Source organism: Syzygium oleosum, unplaced genomic scaffold (genome assembly GCF_021117445.2).
Source record: "Syzygium oleosum isolate NSW1041296 unplaced genomic scaffold, Sole_v2.1 Sole_v2.09, whole genome shotgun sequence".
NCBI classification, from domain to species: Eukaryota; Viridiplantae; Streptophyta; class Magnoliopsida; order Myrtales; family Myrtaceae; genus Syzygium; species Syzygium oleosum.
This window is the reverse complement of record NW_026607493.1, coordinates 4572488-4590865: the sequence shown is the minus strand read 5'-3', so window position 1 is coordinate 4590865 and position 18378 is coordinate 4572488. Positions and strand designations below refer to the sequence as shown.

The following is an 18378-nucleotide window of genomic DNA, read 5'->3' as shown; positions in this document are numbered from 1 at the left end:
AATATCGACTGCTCGGTGCCATTAACAATCTAAACGTCGATAACGTTTCATGTCGACCGGTAGTTTGGGGCTGATAAAATTGCCATTCAATCCTTCTTTGCGAATTGCTGTTGTAACGAAAGCTGCTCCAATCTCCAGAATTAGTGTTTCGGCAAGAATTGAAGAGACTGAAAAAAGAAGCGGTTAAGAATGGTGGTCAGCGTGGGACTCCAATAATTGTGCCAACGCTATGGAAGTAACGACGTATGACGATGGAATAAAAGATTGAGATAGAAACTTTAATAATACGAGTGTGTGGGACATTCTTTTTTACTCGCAAGATTTGAAAATAAAATATTGAAGAGTAAAATTGGAAGTTAATGAAGTAGAGACTCCCGCTTTGGAGTTTACAGGTTTAGGAGGAAATGATATAATTTATTTTCTCCCAGTGATGATCGCCGCGTCAATGACCGTGACCGTTGGGCTAACCACATTTTAAAAAAATGGCGGTCTCCGTCGTCGTCTCCAACGTCCTCTGCGCTCCTGTGCATCCAAATCCCTTCCATTCCACCACCTCCTATAACCGAAAACCGAGCTCTCACAGAACTTTTGCCGATCAACATGGCAGCGAGCAACTCCGGCGAAGCCCCCATCCAAGCAGAGCCCGAATACAATCGCGAGAGTGAATTGAAAGCCTTTGACGCCTCAAGGACCGGCGTGAAAGGCCTCGTCGATGCTGGCATCTCCAAGCTCCCCCGTATCTTCGCCGATCGCCGGCCTCGGTCGCCAGGCTGCTCCGATCCTGCCGGGACAAGCTTCAGCATCCCGATCGTGGACTTGGAAGGAGTTCATGAAGATCCCAGCAAGCACAGGGAGATAGTCCGCAGAGTTGGCCAGGCGTGCGAGGACTGGGGCTTCTTCCAGGTGGTGAATCATGGGGTCGGAGATGGCGTCCTGAGCGGAATCATCGACGGTGTCAAGAGGTTTCACGAGCAGGATAGCGAGGTGAAGTAGGAGTTGTATTCTAGAGATCAGTCGAAGAAGGTGATTTTTAACACCAACTTCGATTTCTACAGTGCACCAGTCGCGAATTGGAGGGATTCGCTGCACTGTGCTCTGGCTCCTCACCCGCCGACTCCGGAAGAGCTTCCTCGAGTTTGCAGGTAGCCTGTTCTACTGCTAACTTAGTGGATGAGTTTGTCTCAACTTGAATCATGAGCAATTCTACTACCAAAGTGCTTCTTATACTGATTTAAAAACTAGACCAGGTAGTTCTGTTTCTCTGGTTGATACCATCAAACCGGAGTCTGTCAAAACCAGGATTGACCTGGTTGCCACCCATTTTAGCTGCAGCATGTCAGTTTCATAAAGAAACAAAAGAAATTGAACTTTACCTGCTCCGCCTGTTGGTCTACCAGCCCAGGAGCAAGTGATTGCCTGCAGCAAGGCACTCGGTTGGGGCTTTTGTAGCTTCATGTTATTGAAATCGAGACCTCTAGAACTCAAACTTGCGACTGATGAGTGCCCTTTACCATTTTGGCAAAAAGTATCCTCTATCTTGGGCGAAGCTCATGTGGGAGTGGGAGCTTTTCACGGTTATTACTTATGTTGGGGCTTCTAGAAATTACATAGTGTTCGAGATTATTCTCGAGTTCGTATTTACAGGTCGGTTGCAATCCAACCTGGATGAGTTGAACTCAAGTTGGAAAGTTAATACTCGATCAAGTTCGAGTCAAGTTTCGAGCACAATTATGTTAGTCAATTCAAACTATAGGTCGACCACGTATTATCTTGATTATATCGCTAGTACAAATAAATAAATAAATAAATCTTTAGAATTACATAGAACTTGAGATATATTAAGTGCGAACTTAAATTTCATTTATAAGTTGACAGTAAACATCGAGCTTAAATATCTTGATTTTTCGGTCGAGTCGAGCTCATGCGGGAAAGTCAATGCTCGATCAAGTCTGAATTGAATTTTGAGCACCGAACATGAGAGTTAGGTCGAGACTGAGTTTGGCAATGCATCGGCTTGACTCGGAGTTGTGTCATCCTGGAATTTCATGGCCAAAGATTAAAGGACCCTAATGGATTAGGGCGCTCGTCGACGGAAATTAGGAAAATGAAATTGGAAGTTTAGCTTTGCGATTATCGTTTTTTTTTTGGAATTGCGAGTTTGGATTCTTGGGAACAATTACCGTCGAGCCGACTAACGCGACATCGCGTCGTCTGCGCGACCCAACTCCGTGTCAAACCCGTCGCAATTATTTTTATTCCCACTTTTTTCCCCTTGCTCACGGACGGCCCCCTCTTTTCCTCTTTTCCTCTTTTTCCTCTTTTTCCTTCCATTTCTTCCCTTTTCTTTTTTCTTTCCCCTTTTTCCCGCCAGAAACCCCACGCAGCAGTAGCCCCTTCATTTCTCTTCTTTGTCTTGTTCTTCCCCCTCTACATTTGACAAGAGGGAGGTGCCAAGTGTCACCCATGCATGCCCATGCATGCAAGGGAAGTTGCAGTTGCAGGGCCATCAGATAATTTTTTCCCCCACTGTTCACTCTCATCAAGCTCTCTCTCGCCCAGCTCACTCCCTCTCTTGTTTCTCTTTCTATCTGCCCGGGAGCCTGCCTGTTCGAGGACCAGCAGCTGCTGCTCCTTGTTCCGTCCGCAACCAGCAACAGCAGCCAGCCCCTCGCCTTGCCGCCGTGCCGTTCTCCCCGCCTCGGACACAAGCCCCACGCCGCAGCCACTACTCTCACCAGCAAGGCAAGTAATCTCTATGATGTTATACTAACCTCGATAATGTCGGTTTGGGTCTTGGATGAGCCCTTGAGGTGGCTGAAAGGGCGAAAGAAGAGGGCGATATGTGGCGTAGTTGCTGGTCATACTACGACCCACCAAGCTTAGCAAAAAACGAACAAGCTATCACCCATCCCTACACGACTCTATCCTCAAAAACTAACTGACAGTCGTGTTTTCAAAAAACTACTCCTTCCTCCTCCTCGATGCTGTCCTCAAAAGACCCCGCTGCTAGCGTCGCCATCATCTCCGTCTAGCCCATGGTATGGAAGGGGCCCCACCAACCGTCCCCCATCGAGGGCATAAATCCCGACGAAGCCCAAAAGAACGAGTCCCTCTGGGGACCCAATATTTACGATCATAATGAAAATGCATTTTATGAAAACAAGTTCAGGGAACTCCGAGATCACAAATTCAAATAGATGGCTCTCAAAATCAACTGGCACCCCGTAGCTTATCGAGGTAGAGGTAGGGAGGATCGGCATACTATTAATCTAAAAAGGTGTCAACAACAAACGGTGAGCTGAAACTCAGCCAAGTAAACTCTATCACGCCATACTAAACAGATAACAATATGCATCTCAATAAAGTCAAATCGATAAGCAAATAAACCAATTCACATCTAGCCATGGCATACATGATTTCCTTTTTCATTCTCATTCTCACTCAGCCACCGTTATCAGGCAAAAGAACGTCGATCCAAGAACAGCCATTCACACGAGCACACATTGCATACGTTATGTGATCACAAGCAGTTTTAATTTGCATTTGATTTAGTAACCCAAGCTACAACAACCTCCGGGGAACCTAGTTGCCCCCCGAGCATCTCGCATCCATCACGGCATCACGAGGACATCTGGGGAACCGTGTTACACCCCCAGGCAACCGAGGGAACCCCGTTACCCCCTCAGGCATCTCGCACCTACCACGGTGTCGCGAGGACATCTAGGGAACCGTGTTACACCCCCAAGCATCCGAGGGAACCCAGTTACCCCCTCAGGCATCCCAACTCCGGGGCATCGTCGTCATGGGGACCGACGGAACAATTACACTTACAAGCCCTCACGTTTCAATATATACAGTACATCAAATTTAGAGATGTCATTTACAATTTCTAATGCAAGGAAAACATCTCATCAACAAGTTCAGAGCCTGTACATTACATCTCCCGAAGACATCAAATCAATATTCCAAGGCTTCCAACTAAGAAATAATGAGACTTTGGATTCTGGCAAAACTGGACAGTTTTGCATGACTTGAGAAATCAATTTCAAAGGCATAGCAAATGAGTTCCAAAAATTCTGAAATTTGAACATGTTATAAACAAGACCTTAACACTTATTTTTCCTAGAAAGCACAATCCCAAAATCCTCCTGGAAGGGGAACTTTTGAGGGCACGAAAACAGACCAGAACTGGTCCGTCGAAACAGTGACACCGAGTTACAAAGAATGCTCTTTTCATATATCAAATTCTGTCTAAACACCTTGAAATTTTTATATGTTATACAAAAGGGGACTATGAACAAATTTTGTGAAGGAAGTGTGACCAAATTCGAAGTGGGTATTTTTATAAAAATTCGAGAATGTATAGAGATCGCGGCTTCCACGGTAAAAACTAGGGGTGTGCAAAAACCCGGGACCGCCCAGGGACCGCCAGACCGCCAGGACCGGACCGGAACCGGTGGTTCCCAAGGGGACAGTCCGGTTCCCGGTTCCAATTTTTTGGAACCGGTGGGTATCGGTCCGGTTCCCGGTTCCCGGTGTGGAACCGCCACCCGCCCACCCGGACCGGACCGGTAATATAATAATAATATATTTATTTTTTAAAATTTTAATTAAAAAATCTGACCAAAAAAAAAAAAAACGTAACTAGACACTCATAACTCTCTCTGCTCTCTTATCTCTAGACACTCATTTGATGGGTACCCACTTGATTTATGGATGATGTGGTTAATAGAACCGATCATAGTATAGGAATTGTATGGAAAGTTATGTTCTTTTCTTTTGTTCCATTGATCCGATGTTGGTCCACATATTTTTTTATTTGTCAAGGAAAACTTGGTGGGACCGGTTCCATGGACCCGCCCGGAACCGGACCGGACGGCGGTCCGGTTCCCGGCGGGTCCATGGAACCGACGGCAGCGTCCTCGGTCCCAAAATTGAGGACCAACACTGTGCGGGTTGGTCCTAGGGTTAGGGGGTGGACCGGCCCAACCCGGACCATGCTCACCCCTAGTAAAAACAGTTCTGACCCGGTAAGGAATTGGGCCTTCGTAAAATCCATTTGAACTCAGAAAAATATGAAATTTAAGTATGTTATACATCAAGATCTTATGAACAACTTTTATGAAGAACACTTCGCGAGATTCGGTCCACACAAGGCGGTACAAAAATAGAAAACCGGGAACGTCCAGAAAGGTCCGATCTGGAATCCGTGACACAACTTCCAGAAACGTTTTTCCAACTTCAGATCCGCCACTTCCCAGCCAAGAAAACATCAAACCAAAAGTCCAAAACAACATGCAACATCATTTCCAACTTAATCTAGCCATCTAGATCCACCAAAAATCGTTCTAGGGGTTTGAATACACAAGACCAACAACTACGCCACATATCGCCCTCTCCTTTCGCCCTTTCAGCCACCTCAAGGGCTCATCCAAGACCCAAACCGACATGCAACCATTATCGATGTTAGTATAACATCATAGAGATTACTTGCCTTGCTGGTGAGAGTAGTGTCCGAGGCGAGGGGCTTGTGTCCGAGGCGAGGGGCTGGCTGCTGCTGCTGGTTGCGGACGGAACAGGAAGCAGCAGCTGCTGGTCGTCGAACAGGCGGACTCCCGGGCGGACAGAGAGAGAAACAAGAGAGGGAGTGAGCTGGGCGAGAGAGAGCTGAGCGAGAGAGAACTGGGAGAGTGAGAGCTAGGAGAGTGAGCTGTGGGGGAAAAAGCTGAGCGAGAGAGAGCTGGTGAGAGTGAACTGTGGGAGAAAATTTATCTAATGGCCCTTTAACTTCCCTTGCATGCATGGGCATGCATGGGTGACACTTGGCACCTCCTCTTGCCAGATGTAGAGGGGGAAGAAGTGTTGAAAATATGGGATAAATTGATGGGTGAATGAATGAGAAATTGATGCTCAAAGAACACCCTTGAGTTGGAAGTGGGAAGTGGAAAATCACTATTCCCACATCGGAAATGAAAGAAGACTATGAAACTGTGTCAAACACAGGCCTCGGTATTCGTTTGTATCGATTCCGACTTTGTTATTGCAATTTCGTTTCTTTACAATTCTGTATTGTTTGTAATATTTATGCTAATGCCGATTTGAATTTCTTAACAATCTTAAAACAAATTCGTGCTTTTAGAAATTCAAATGGCTACGGGTAAAGAAGTCGTGGATGTGGCTGCTGGAAACGATGGTGTCGATGTGGCTGCTGACAACATCGCCAAAAACTCTGCCTATGCCTCAGCTGTCCAACTGCCTGGCTCATCCTCTATTCCTTCTGCTGTTTCTGTCCACCATGGTGAGAAACCTGAAAAGTTCGACGGATCGAACTTTAAAAGGTGGCAGCAAAAGATGCTGTTTTATTTAACAACCTTGAATCTTGCGAGATTCTTGACTGAGGAAGCTCCTAAGTTATCCAGTGGAGAAACGGATAAGCAAGTCTTCAACGCTGTTGAAGCATGGAAGCACTCTGACTTCCTGTGTCGGAACTATGTCATGAATGGCCTACATGATTCATTGTACAATGTTTATTGTGCAAAAACGACGGCAAAGGAGTTATGGGAAGCCTTGGACCGAAAATATAAAACAGAGGATGCCGGAGCAAAGAAATTTGTTGTCGGTCGATTCCTTGATTATAAGATGGTGGACTTTAAGACTGTGATCAGTCAAGTGCAAGAAATTCAAGTGATCTTGCATGAAATTCAGGCTGAAGGAATGATCTTGAGTGAAACCTTCCAAGTGGCTGCTATTATTGAAAAGCTACCTCCTGGGTGGAAGGATTTCAAGAACTATCTCAAGCATAAGCGAAAGGAAATGAACCTGGAAGAGCTAATTGTTAGACTTCGAATTGAAGAAGATAATAGAGGATTTGAACGCAAAGGGTTCAATCCTACTACAGCTAAGGCAAATGTTGTGGAGCTTAGACAAGGCCACAAGAACAAGAAGATTGCCAAGCCAAAGTTGGGACCAAAAGGAGGAGTTTCCAAGAACAAGTTTCAAGGAAAATGCTTCAACTGTGGTAAAATGGGGCATAGGTATATGGAATGCAGGCTTCCGAAGAAGAAGAATTATGAGACAAATATGGTGAGTGGCATCGCTCAAGACGTGTCAAACATAAACCTTTCTGCAATGGTTTCTGAAATAAACTTAGTTGGGTCCAATCCGAATGAATGGTGGATTGACACTGGTGCTACTAGGCACATATGCTCCAATAAGGACCTGTTCACAAATCTTGAACCAATTAATGGGGAAAAGGTTTTTATGGGAAACTCTGCCTCTTCTGCTGTCGAAGGCCAAGGGAAGGTGTTGCTGAAGATGACCTCAGGAAAAGAGCTGACTCTAAACAATGTTCTTTATGTGCCAGAAATCCGAAAGAACCTGGTTTCTGGGTCTCTGTTGAACAAGCATGGATTTCGTATGGTATTTGAGTCAGATAAAGTTATTTTGTCTAAATCCGGAATGTATGTGGGGAAGGGATATGTAACTGATGGGCTTTTTAAGCTCAATGTAATGACAATTATCAATAAAGATAATAAGTCTTCCGTTTATTTGCTTGAGTCTTCCAATTTATGGCATGGTAGACTAGGACACGTTAATTATGATACATTGCGTAGATTAATTAACTTGGAACATATACCTTCATTTCAAATTGATTCAAAACATAAATGTGAAATTTGTGTTGAGGCAAAATTAACGAGATCATCATTTCAAACAATTGAAAGAAACACCGAACCCCTTGAATTAATTCATAGTGATGTTCGCGATTTGAAATTCGTACAAACGAGAGGTGGTAATAAATATTTTATTACCTTTATCGATGATAACACTAAATATTGTTATGTGTATTTGCTTAAAAGCAAAGATAAAGCCTTAGAGAAATTTATTCTCTATAAGAATGAAGTTGAAAATCAACTTAATAAGAGAATTAAAAGATTGAGAAGTGATAGAGGTGGCGAGTACGAAGTACCAACTGATGAATTCTGTGCACAACACGGAATTATACATGAAATAACTGCGCCTTACTCTCCTCAATCAAATGGTGTTGCTGAACGTAAAAATCGCACATTGAAAGAAATGATGAACGCGATATTACTAAATTCAGGTTTGCCTCAAAATATGTGAGGAGAAGCTATATTGTCAAGCAATTACCTTTTAAATAAGGTACCTCGAAAGAAAGAGGATAAAACCCCTTATGAGTTATGGAAAGGTAGGAGACCATCCTACAAACACTTACGAGTGTGGGGGTGTCTTGCAAAAGTGGCGGTTCCAACACCAAAGAAGACAAAGATAGGTCCTAAAACGGTGGACTGTATCTTTATAGGCTATGCACATAACAGTAATGCATATCGATTTCTTGTACATGAATCAAAAATTTTAGATATACACAAGAATACGATAATGGAATCTAGGAATGCATCATTCTTTGAAAATGTATTTCCTTGTAAATCCAATGATGGATCAAGTTCATCTAAACGAAAGAATGAAACTATGAATGAAGAAAGTCACGATTCGGCTCATGAAATTCATGACTCAGATCATGAACTAGAACCGAGACGTAGCAAAAGAGCAAGAGTGGAAAAATCTTTTGGAAATGATTTTCTAACTTATTTGTTAGAAAAGGAACCATTAAATTATGCAGAAGCTGTGAATTCCTCTGAGGGACCTCAATGGAAAGAAGCAATAAAAAGTGAAGTTGATTCTATTTTGCAGAATCATACTTGGGAGCTAGTGAATCTTCCTCCTGGTTGTAAGCCTTTAAAGTCCAAATGGATTTTTAAAAAGAAAATGAAAGCAGATGGCTCTGTTGATAAGTACAAAGCCAGACTTGTGATCAAAGGATACAAATAACGAGAAGGCTTAGATTACTTCGATACTTATTCTCCTGTGACGAGAATAACTTCCATTAGGATGATACTTGCAATTGCAGCATTGCGAAATCTCGAAGTACATCAAATGGATGTAAAAACAGCTTTCCTAAATGGTGATTTGGATGAAGAAATCTACATGGAACAACCTGAGGGTTTTATAGTTCCAGGACAAGAAAGGAAAGTCTGTAAATTGGTGAAATCATTGTATGGCCTAAAACAAGCACCAAAGCAGTGGCATGAAAAGTTTGATAATGCAATGATTACCAATGGTTTTAAGATCAATGAATGTGATAAATGTGTCTACATTAAAGAGACAACAAATGGCTATGTCATTTTGTGTCTTTACGTAGATGACATACTAATTGTTGGTAGTGATGATAAAATGATCAAATCTACCAAGTATATGTTGAATTCAAGATTTGACATGAAAGATATGGGACCTACTGATATGATTTTAGGAATTAAAATCACAAGAACACCAGAAGGTCTTATTTTAAACCAGTCACGCTATGTGGACAAGATTCTTGGAAAATTCAACATGAATGATTCTGGTATTGCTAGAACACCATTAGACAATAGTTTTCATCTTTCCAAGAATAGATGAGAGGGTATTTCTCAAGTAGAGTACTCTAGAGTTGTTGGAAGTCTAATGTACTTAATGAGTTGTACTAGACCAGACATTGCCTATACGGTTGGTAAGTTAAGTAGATACACAAGCAATCCGAGTGCTGACCATTGGAAAGCAATAGTGAAAGTATTCAGGTACTTACGATATACTTGGAATTATGGCACGCATTATACCGGATACCCAATGCTTACGGAAGGATATAGTGATGCGAACCTGGATATCGATATAAAAGACTCAAAATCTACTAGTGGATATGTATTCACACTAGCGGGGAAGCCCGTATCTTGAAAATCCCGTAAACAAAGCTGTTATAGTCGGATCCACAATGGAATCTGAATTTATAGCATTAGATAAAAGTGGTGAAGAGGCTGAATGGCTACGCCATTTCTTAGAGGATATTCCAAAATGGCAAAAACCTGTGTCACCAATAAGTATACATTATGATAGTCAATCTGCGATTGGAAGAGCACAGAGTAATATGTATAATGGTAAGTCTAGACATATACGTCGTAGACATAGTACCATTAGACAATTACTCTCAACATGAATTATCTCTATTGACTACGTAAAGTCAAGGGATAATATTGCGGATCCGCTAACCAAAGGGTTAAACAGAGAGTTAGTTGAGAAATCGACAAGAGGAATGGGACTGAAGCCCATGAAAGAATAAGTTGATATAAAGGAAACCCAACCTAGTTGACTGGAGATCCCAAGATCTAGGTTCAAAGGGACAACCTAATTATATAAACTTAGTGATGTCACTGTGGGGGTTATCCCTAAAACCATTCCTATATAAAATAACAGTGATATTGTAAAGGAAAGGATAGCATTTTTGCTTTAATGATTCTTAAGTGGAGTAAACAAATTACTCAAAATTAAGTAATCACCTATGTAAGAGAGAAGTGGGGCCGCTTCAAAGGAGAATTATTAGGGCTAAATTCTTTAGAAACTCTTGCAGAACCAGGTTGATGTTCATGGCCAAAATGAACATAACTATGAGAACTGAACAAACGTTTAGATGATTCCTGTGTGAAGTGTATGGTTCATTTACATAAGAAAGCTGGACAGGTTCAAGGACATCATGTCTCTCTTGGACAACTAGTAAAGTAAATATACTTTCACAAGGGAAGGTTCAAAGGGTAATACCTACCTATCCTATGCGGTTTCAATTGTTGAACACTATCACGAGTCAAAACTAAAACAATTTTCATTCATGTGGGGGATTGTTGGAAATATGGGATAAATTGATGGGTGAATGAATGAGAAATTGATGCTCAAAGAACACCCTTGAGTTGGAAGTGGGAAGTGGAAAATCACTATTCCCACATCGGAAATGAAAGAAGGCTATGGAGTGCTTTATATACAGTTACACTTATTTGAAGTGATAATTATCATAGCATAAACTCTCTGCCTCGCGCGCAGGCGCAAGGGGGGTGCAAATCCGACGCCCGACAAGTTGAAACTTGGGCGCGAGCGCACATCCCGCGTACACGATTGCAGGACCGAAAAGTGGGCCTCGCGACGAGCCCAATTTTGCCTTCTGATTTATTTTTCTTTCAACTCAAACAGTTACGAATTTCATAACGTACGACAGATTATCAGCCGTTATTCCCATTCGTATTGATCATATAACGGCAGATTTAATTGTCCGTTATTCGTATTGATTTTATAACGGCAGATTTAATCGTCCATTATTCGTATTGATTTTGTAACGACAGATTTAATCGGCCATTATTATTCCCGAATTGCTCTCCCCTCTGTTCCTTTTTATCGAAATCATTCTTCCTCTGGTTTTACACTCTCTCTGCATTTTTGCACTATTTTTCGGTAGTGTTCATTCCGAGTTTGTTCAAGTTCGCCGGAAGCTTGGAAGTGCCGTGCTCTCTTCTTCGCTGTCAACCGTTGTATCCTGGGAGACAGACGTTCACGAAACCTCAATCGCGTACTGGAGGGAACGAATCTGTTTTAAGGAAACTGTGTCAAACACAGGCCTCGGTATTCGTTTGTATCGATTCCGACTTTGTTATTGCAATTTCGTTTCTTTATAATTCTGTATTGTTTGTAATATTTATGCTAATGCCGATTTGAATTTCTTAACAAGAAGAAGACAGAGAAGAGAAATGAAGGGGCTGGTGATGCGTGGGGTTTCCGGCGAGAAAAAGGGGAAAGAAAAAGAAAAGGGAAGAAGAGGAAGGGAAAAGAGGAAAAGAGGAAAAGAGGGGCCCGTCCGTGAGCAAAGGGAAAAATGGGGAGAAAAATAACGGCGACGGATTTGACACGGAGTCGGGTCGCGCAGACGACGCGACGTCGGGTTAGTTGGCCCGATGGTAATTGATCTCAAGAGTCCAAACTCGCGATTCAGAAAAAAAAAAAAAAGATAATCACGATGCTAAACTTCCAATTTCATTTTCTTAATTTCCGTCGACGAGCACCCTAATTCATTAGGGTCCTTTAATATTTGGCCATGAAATTTTAGGATGCCACAGCGTACTTACAAGTTACACTCCTTATACCTCAGTATTGAAATTTTGCGACATGATTTATGCTTGAAATGATCGATGTTAAGCATCATAGTGTCTCTCCCGCAAAAAAAAAATAGGGTTAATACAATGAAAAACCCTAAACTGGTACATCTGTGATAATTTTACCACAAACTAATTTTTTTACCACAAAAAACCCCAAACTGGTATATCTGTGACAAATTTACTCCAAACTAATTTTTTGACCACTAAAAACCCTAAATTTGTACATTTGTGACAAATTTACCCTTCGTTAGTTTCCGTTAAATTGAATTAAAACCAAAAAAATCACAAACTGGTACATCTGTGATAAATGGAGGGCAAAATATAAAATCGATACATTATTTAACTGTTGCATGTCATTTAACAAAATAATTTGACAGTAAAATTTAACGGAAACAAACTAAGGGTAGATTTGTTACAAGTGTACCAGTTTGGGATTTTTTGTGGTAAAAAAATAAATTTAGAATAAAATTATCACAGATGTATCAGTTTAAGGTTTTTCGTAGTATTAATCCAAAAAAGTAACCGTATAAACCGACGTTCCGACCCCACGAGCCTCCCTGCCTTCCTCACCAAGTTGTTTCTTTACTCTTGCCCCCTCAAAGAAGGTGGGTAAAAGAAAAAGGCGAAATTCAACGAGAAAGGTGAAAGCTTTGGCGTGTTGTTTCCACTCGTGAGTGATAAAGCTTCGTTTTGTTCCCCACTTTCTGCGGTTGACGAATTCGAGCGTCGGCTTAGTTTTAGCTGTCTATCTGTAATCGTTCGTGGGATGTCGTGTCGTGTCATCGTTCTCTCTTTCATTTGATGTTCCCAGGTATGCGAATCGGAAGAGCGACTGCGTCTCCTCTGTTGCTTCTCACAGCCTCACAGGCACTGTCGCTTAATTGGGTTGCTGTGATTACTTCCATTTTGAGATTGTGATTCTGTAGGAACTTTAAAGCTGCGACCCTTTTTTTTTGTTTTCTTTCGTTTTCCACCTGTTGATTCTTATTTGCTGTTTCTGTGGCATGGCCATGAATTATTGTTGAGGGGTAGCGTTGTTACTTTCCATCGGTTTTGTTGATTACTTTGTGTATCGGTCTCGGGAGCCTCATGCCCTGACGACCCATCAAACCGAACGTTCCTCTGTGGGTGTTGCATCAACGGGTTTGCATTTGCTGATCCTGTGCCGTCCTTCCCCGCACCCTTTTGAATCGTAAGAGAAAAAGCGAGAGTTCTTTTGTTCGCTACTTGGTCGGGCTGCAACGAGAAAAATGATCATTGACGATTGAATTGCCCTTTTATTTGCTATTTGGTCGGGCTGTAACGAGAAAATTGATCATTGATGATTGGATTGCCGGTGTATGTCCTTGGTTTTGATAAATTTTTCTGGACATTCTGCCATCACGCAGGTCTGGAGCTTTGGGATAATGGGTTTCTCTACTGTATATCGGTGCTTGCAGGAGCTATTTCCACAGGTGAGGACTTAGTCTCTTTTAGTGGAAGGATCAGTGTTTGGCAGTCCAGTCAAGACATATCACTTATGATTATACTGTCCAGTGTTATAGCTGGTGGGGATTGGGGAACAACTAATGTCATGTGTTTGTTCATACTGTGGTAATTACGCTGTGAAGTGTAAGATGGAACAGAAAAGTAATTAAAGTCGTGTTTGTAGAGAATGGAGAGTTTAAGAAGTCCAAGTAGGGTTTCTCTTAGTGTAGTTTTCGTGGCCTTTGTATATCAGGAGGTTCCGCAGCTCCCTCAAACTTGTAGAGTTTTTGAAAGACTTCCTTTCGAGTTTGATCGATGACGCTTTCGAGTTCTTCCTTATGTTCTTATAGTATAACGCATATTTCTCATTTGATACAGCTTGATGCTCGCGCTTTGAAGGCAGTTGCAATTGAAAATTCTAAGGATGCGGATGCCGCTGTTGAGGTTGTTCTTTCAGAAATTCTTCCTTATGTTTCAGAGCAGGAAAAACCCCAGAGTGCCCCTTTTCAATACCTGGGATCATTTAATCTATCTGATGGAGAAGGTGATAGCTAGATTCGTTTCCATTTAGAGTGTTCAAACCATCTTTAATTGTCATTTCTGTGCTTCATGTGATTTTCTTCCCTTCAACAGTTAATTCAATTTTTTAAGGTAGTTTCCCTGAAGTATACAATAAGTGGTGTTCTATGTTGTTCTTTTTTCATTGTTTATAACTTCTTTTCTCATGAATAAAGGTACTATTGTTGATAAAATGATACCTTAGATGTCTGACTAATTATTCGGTCATGCCAATGTAAAGTTCGATCTGACCAACCGAGCTCTTTATCGAGGCGCCAAAGTATGCCTAGGAAAGCAAATGCAGCTTCTTCAGAATCAAAAGCAGCTAGCAGAAATGGCGATACCATATCTAGCAATAGCAGTCTGCTTGAAAATTATCCAAGAACCGGTCAGGAGGCATCTACCTCCTGCAGCAATGACAAGAGAGGTCGAGTTTTTGAGACTGATGAACTGATTGCATTGGAGACAGATCGAGTGCGAGTAACCAGAGTCATTGAGGCTAATCAAGCTCCAGATGTCCGATTAACTGCTGAGCCGAAACCACACAGCCTGACTGAAAGTGCAGAAGTGATTTTGCTGGGGACAATTAATCAGCCGCTTGCCATTCCTGGGAAGACTTTGCACGTTGGACCAGCTAAATCTAGTGACATCTCTAGTTTAACAATCGCAGATGCAAAGTTTAGTCAAAGAAGTTCTCGTGGCTCTCAGGCGGATGATTGTAACATGAGTAAAAGTGAAAGTAGCTATCGATCAGAATCAACTTTGACTAGCACTTCTATGAAGACAGGGCACTCTGGTTGTGAGCAAGCATTAGAGCATCCTTTGGTAGCTCCAATGGATCTTTTGGAAGGTGATACCATCAATCTTGTAAGTAACAATACTGGTGAAAAAGCAGAAGAAGATGCTGCTGCCTCGAAACACTATTTTGGAGAGGAGTCGCCCTTGAAGTTGAAAACCACCTACTCTGGCGATGAATTTTTCAAGCAGATCATTGAGAATGCTCAAGCATACAAAGTAATATCTGGTTAAACCTTTGATACTTGTTAAGGACTAATGCCACTATTTATTTATTATTATCAAGCTAGAATGTTTTATCATTGCTCAATGCTGCAGACTACCCTTTTCTCGGCGATGGATTTGGTCGTCAACCTCATGAGAGAAGTTGAAGAAAAAGAGAAAGTTGCAAAACAAGCTAAAGAGGAAGCTTCTTCGGAGGGACATGATATTTACTTTAGGATTGAGGAACTCAAACTGATGTTAGCGTATGCAAAGGAAGCAAATGATATGGTTGTTAGTTTCTTATTTACATCTTGTTGAACCTTTGAATTGTTTTAAAGTGAACATAAAGCTGATTCATTTTCTACTTTTGCAGCATGCAGGTGAAGTTTATGGAGAGAGAGCTATTTTATCGACTGAAGCAAGGGAGCTTCAATCTCATTTACTCAGGTTGTTGGATGAAAGGGACAAATCTCTTGCAATTATTGTTCAGGTGCTTCAATTTTCTTTTTGGTTTAATCCAGTTGACCTTGAGCTGCCTCCTTTGAAGTCGTTCCATTCTTTCATGTTGCCATTATGCAGACACGTTTAATGGTTTAGATGCAATCTAAATGTAATCATGGTATCTTCTTTTTGTTCATCATTACTCCAGCTAGACAACATAATTTTGTTAGTTACCTTCTTTGTCTCGATATCTGGTTATCAAAGCATCACGTTCTTAGATCTTGCAAGTTCTTTGGTTGGTGAAATCTGAAGATTCAGTTTTTGAGTTGTGAAAAGTCTTGGGTACATTTCCCCCAGCCAAAGCATGTATGGCTGTTTTTCCTCAGCATTCAGTTTTGGTGGTTAACTTCTTTCTCTCGATGTCTGGTCATCAATGCACCACATTCTCAGTTCTTGCAAGTTCTTTGGGTGGTGAAACCTGAAGACTCAGTTTTTTAGTTGTGGAAAGTCTTGTGTACATTCCCCCAGCCATAGCATGTATTTTGGTTGTTTTTCCGCAGCATTAAGTTTGTCATTCTCTGAGGCAAGAATTGACCCTTTTCGTAGTTTTTCCAAACATACCCTCTATTTTTCAGTCTTCCATGTGAAAGGATGACTTTGATAAATAGATTATTGAAAATGGAGTTTCAGAGGTTTGACTCTGACATTAGCCTTTTTTACCTTTTCTTCTTTTAATAGCCATTTCCATGTTTCTGCAGATGCGCCAAGAACTTGAAATTCGATTTTCTGCAGCAGAGGATTTGAAAAAAGTTGCCAAGAAGGAAAAGCTTGAAAAGGAAGCCACTGCTCAACGTGCTTTGGCTGAACAGCAAGCTCTCCTGGAGAAGGTGCATCATGAGTCTAAGTTATTACAGGAAGAGGAAGAACGGAACAACAAGGTTGCAACTTTGCAGAAAAAGCTTTACCATTATAGTTGTATGCATCTATGCAATGGAAATATCTTAACTAAATGCAATTTTATTATATGTTTGGAACAGCTGCGGATGTTTCTCATGGACCATGGCCGTATTGTTGATGTACTCCAGTAAGTTTTTTCTGTTACTGTTATTTATTTTATGGGTCATGTTTCTGGGAATTTCCTCCAACCAATCTAGGTGACATTAATCTAGGCACTTGTTTCCCATTATGTGTGCCACGAATGTCATGGTGTTTTCACCCTTAAAACTCCTACTACATTGTAGCCATAAGTTGGGCGCTCGGTGAACAACATATTGGCAAGTCTCATTACATTTATCATAAGCAAATACATATTTTATTCATAAATTGTTACATACCAGTAAAATCTACATATGTTTTTCTTAATCTCTATGTAATTCAAGTTTGAAAAGGCCGAAACATCTCTGTTGCAATGTATACCCAAACACATAATAATTTCCCAAACATCAAGTCCTCATGTCCTTGTAAGTAGCATGATGGTAGTCTGAGCGATATCTTGTCATAATTACAATCAAGAATGACAAAAAAACGCAACTGAGGACATTTTTTGTTAAGTAAATATCATTACCTCAAGTAATTTGGTAAGTGAAAAGCCACCGAGAGATGAAGTGAACTCAAGATACAAATTTGAATAAACTATGACACAAAGATAATTAATCTATCACCCTTGCTCTTGAGTGAATATGCGAAGAAAGAAGAAGAAAACAAACAAAAAAAAAAGGTAGCAAACTAGAGTATCTGCTTTGAGTCTCTTTATATCATCTTTTGTTGTGTTCCGTCTCCTTGAAGAAAATGATTGAACTTTGCTGCTTAGAAGAAAATTAACCAAAGATATAATAGAGCACTAAGGAAAGCGGTCTTATGTGAGTAAGAGCGACAAGCGGGTGACTAAACTTTTAATGAAAGCCCTCCATGTGTCTGGTCAAAGGAAGTTTCGTCCAACCTAGGTTGAAGAAAACATGACCTTATTATAATATCATTTGTTAGGGTAATCAGCAATGTGTTATGCTTGATTTGTAAGCTTTTATTAATCCTTCCTTTTTCATTAGTAGTTTTTCCCCCTTTATCTCCTAGATTGATTCGTAAACCAGTACAAAGAGTCTGAAGCCAAACCACCCATCTGCACCATACCGCTGATAAGCTGTTTTCATCTCAGAGATATCTTTACAAAGTTGTAGGGACTCTTTTTTCGCATTAGATATATGCTCTATGTTGTTTCCCTAACGGTCGAACTTGAACACACCGGTGACTTTCCAGTGTTACGAGAGTGCCAACTTGAGGAGATCTGTCAGTAAGTGATTTTGTCTTGGAGATCTGTAAGCAATTTTGTCTTCGGACGTCATTGAAGCAAAGGCTTTAAGATGCATTGCGTTTCTCATGTGCATTATATTATATGGCCTGCAATTTTTTTTTACTTCGAAATATCAAATGACCTCTTGCTATATTCCTCTAACGACACATCTGCAGAGGGGAGATCGCCATCATCTGCCAGGATGTGAAGTCACTGAAAGAAAATTTCGATAGGGGTGTTCAGTTGAGCAAATCCGTTTCCTCGAGGAAGATGAGTCACATCACATCTTCATCATCCAGCTCAAATTTAAGCAGTATTTCCACTGATACGATACCTGAACGAGGCAAAACTTTAAATATTCCAAACAAGATAGGACCTCTGAACTCAATTGATGACATTGGGCTGGAGGATGAAGCATGGGAATTGTTCGAAGGTAACTGAGAATCGTAAACCCGACTTGCAAATATGACATGTAATGTGAATGGAAGATTTGACTGATATTACTCCTCATGTTGTGCTGTTTATAATATGGCTCCTGTAGTTTCAGCCCAAGGTCTATGTTTTGCCTGTTCTGTGGCTTAAAACAATGGTTTGTCCATCTTTCTC

At 41.2% G+C, this 18378-nt stretch overlaps 2 protein-coding genes across 6 annotated transcripts; both read left to right on the top strand.

Moving 5' to 3' along the window:
- The first annotated feature begins 600 nt into the window (after nucleotides 1–600).
- LOC115673587 (1-aminocyclopropane-1-carboxylate oxidase homolog) lies at nucleotides 601–993 on the top strand. Its single transcript, XM_030595799.2, has one exon. It carries the CDS (start codon nucleotides 601–603, stop codon nucleotides 991–993), a length of 393 nt encoding a protein of 130 aa, XP_030451659.2.
- Nucleotides 994–12641: 11648 nt separating this feature from the next.
- On the top strand, nucleotides 12642–18324 carry LOC115673566 (uncharacterized). 5 transcript variants are annotated; one of them, XM_056314686.1, is made up of 9 exons: nucleotides 12642–12661; nucleotides 13409–13474; nucleotides 13866–14031; nucleotides 14287–15059; nucleotides 15159–15335; nucleotides 15418–15534; nucleotides 16244–16423; nucleotides 16523–16569; nucleotides 17949–18324. In XM_056314686.1, exons 2-9 carry the CDS (start codon nucleotides 13427–13429, stop codon nucleotides 18211–18213), a joined length of 1773 nt encoding a protein of 590 aa, XP_056170661.1. In that variant the 5' UTR covers nucleotides 12642–12661; nucleotides 13409–13426; the 3' UTR covers nucleotides 18214–18324. The 5 variants fall into 5 exon arrangements, with proteins under 5 accessions (XP_056170661.1, XP_056170662.1, XP_056170663.1 ...); XM_056314687.1 differs by having other exon boundaries at nucleotides 12643–12690; XM_056314688.1 differs by lacking the exon at nucleotides 12642–12661 and adding an exon at nucleotides 12697–12831 and having other exon boundaries at nucleotides 15159–15332.
- Nucleotides 18325–18378: the final 54 nt, after the last annotated feature.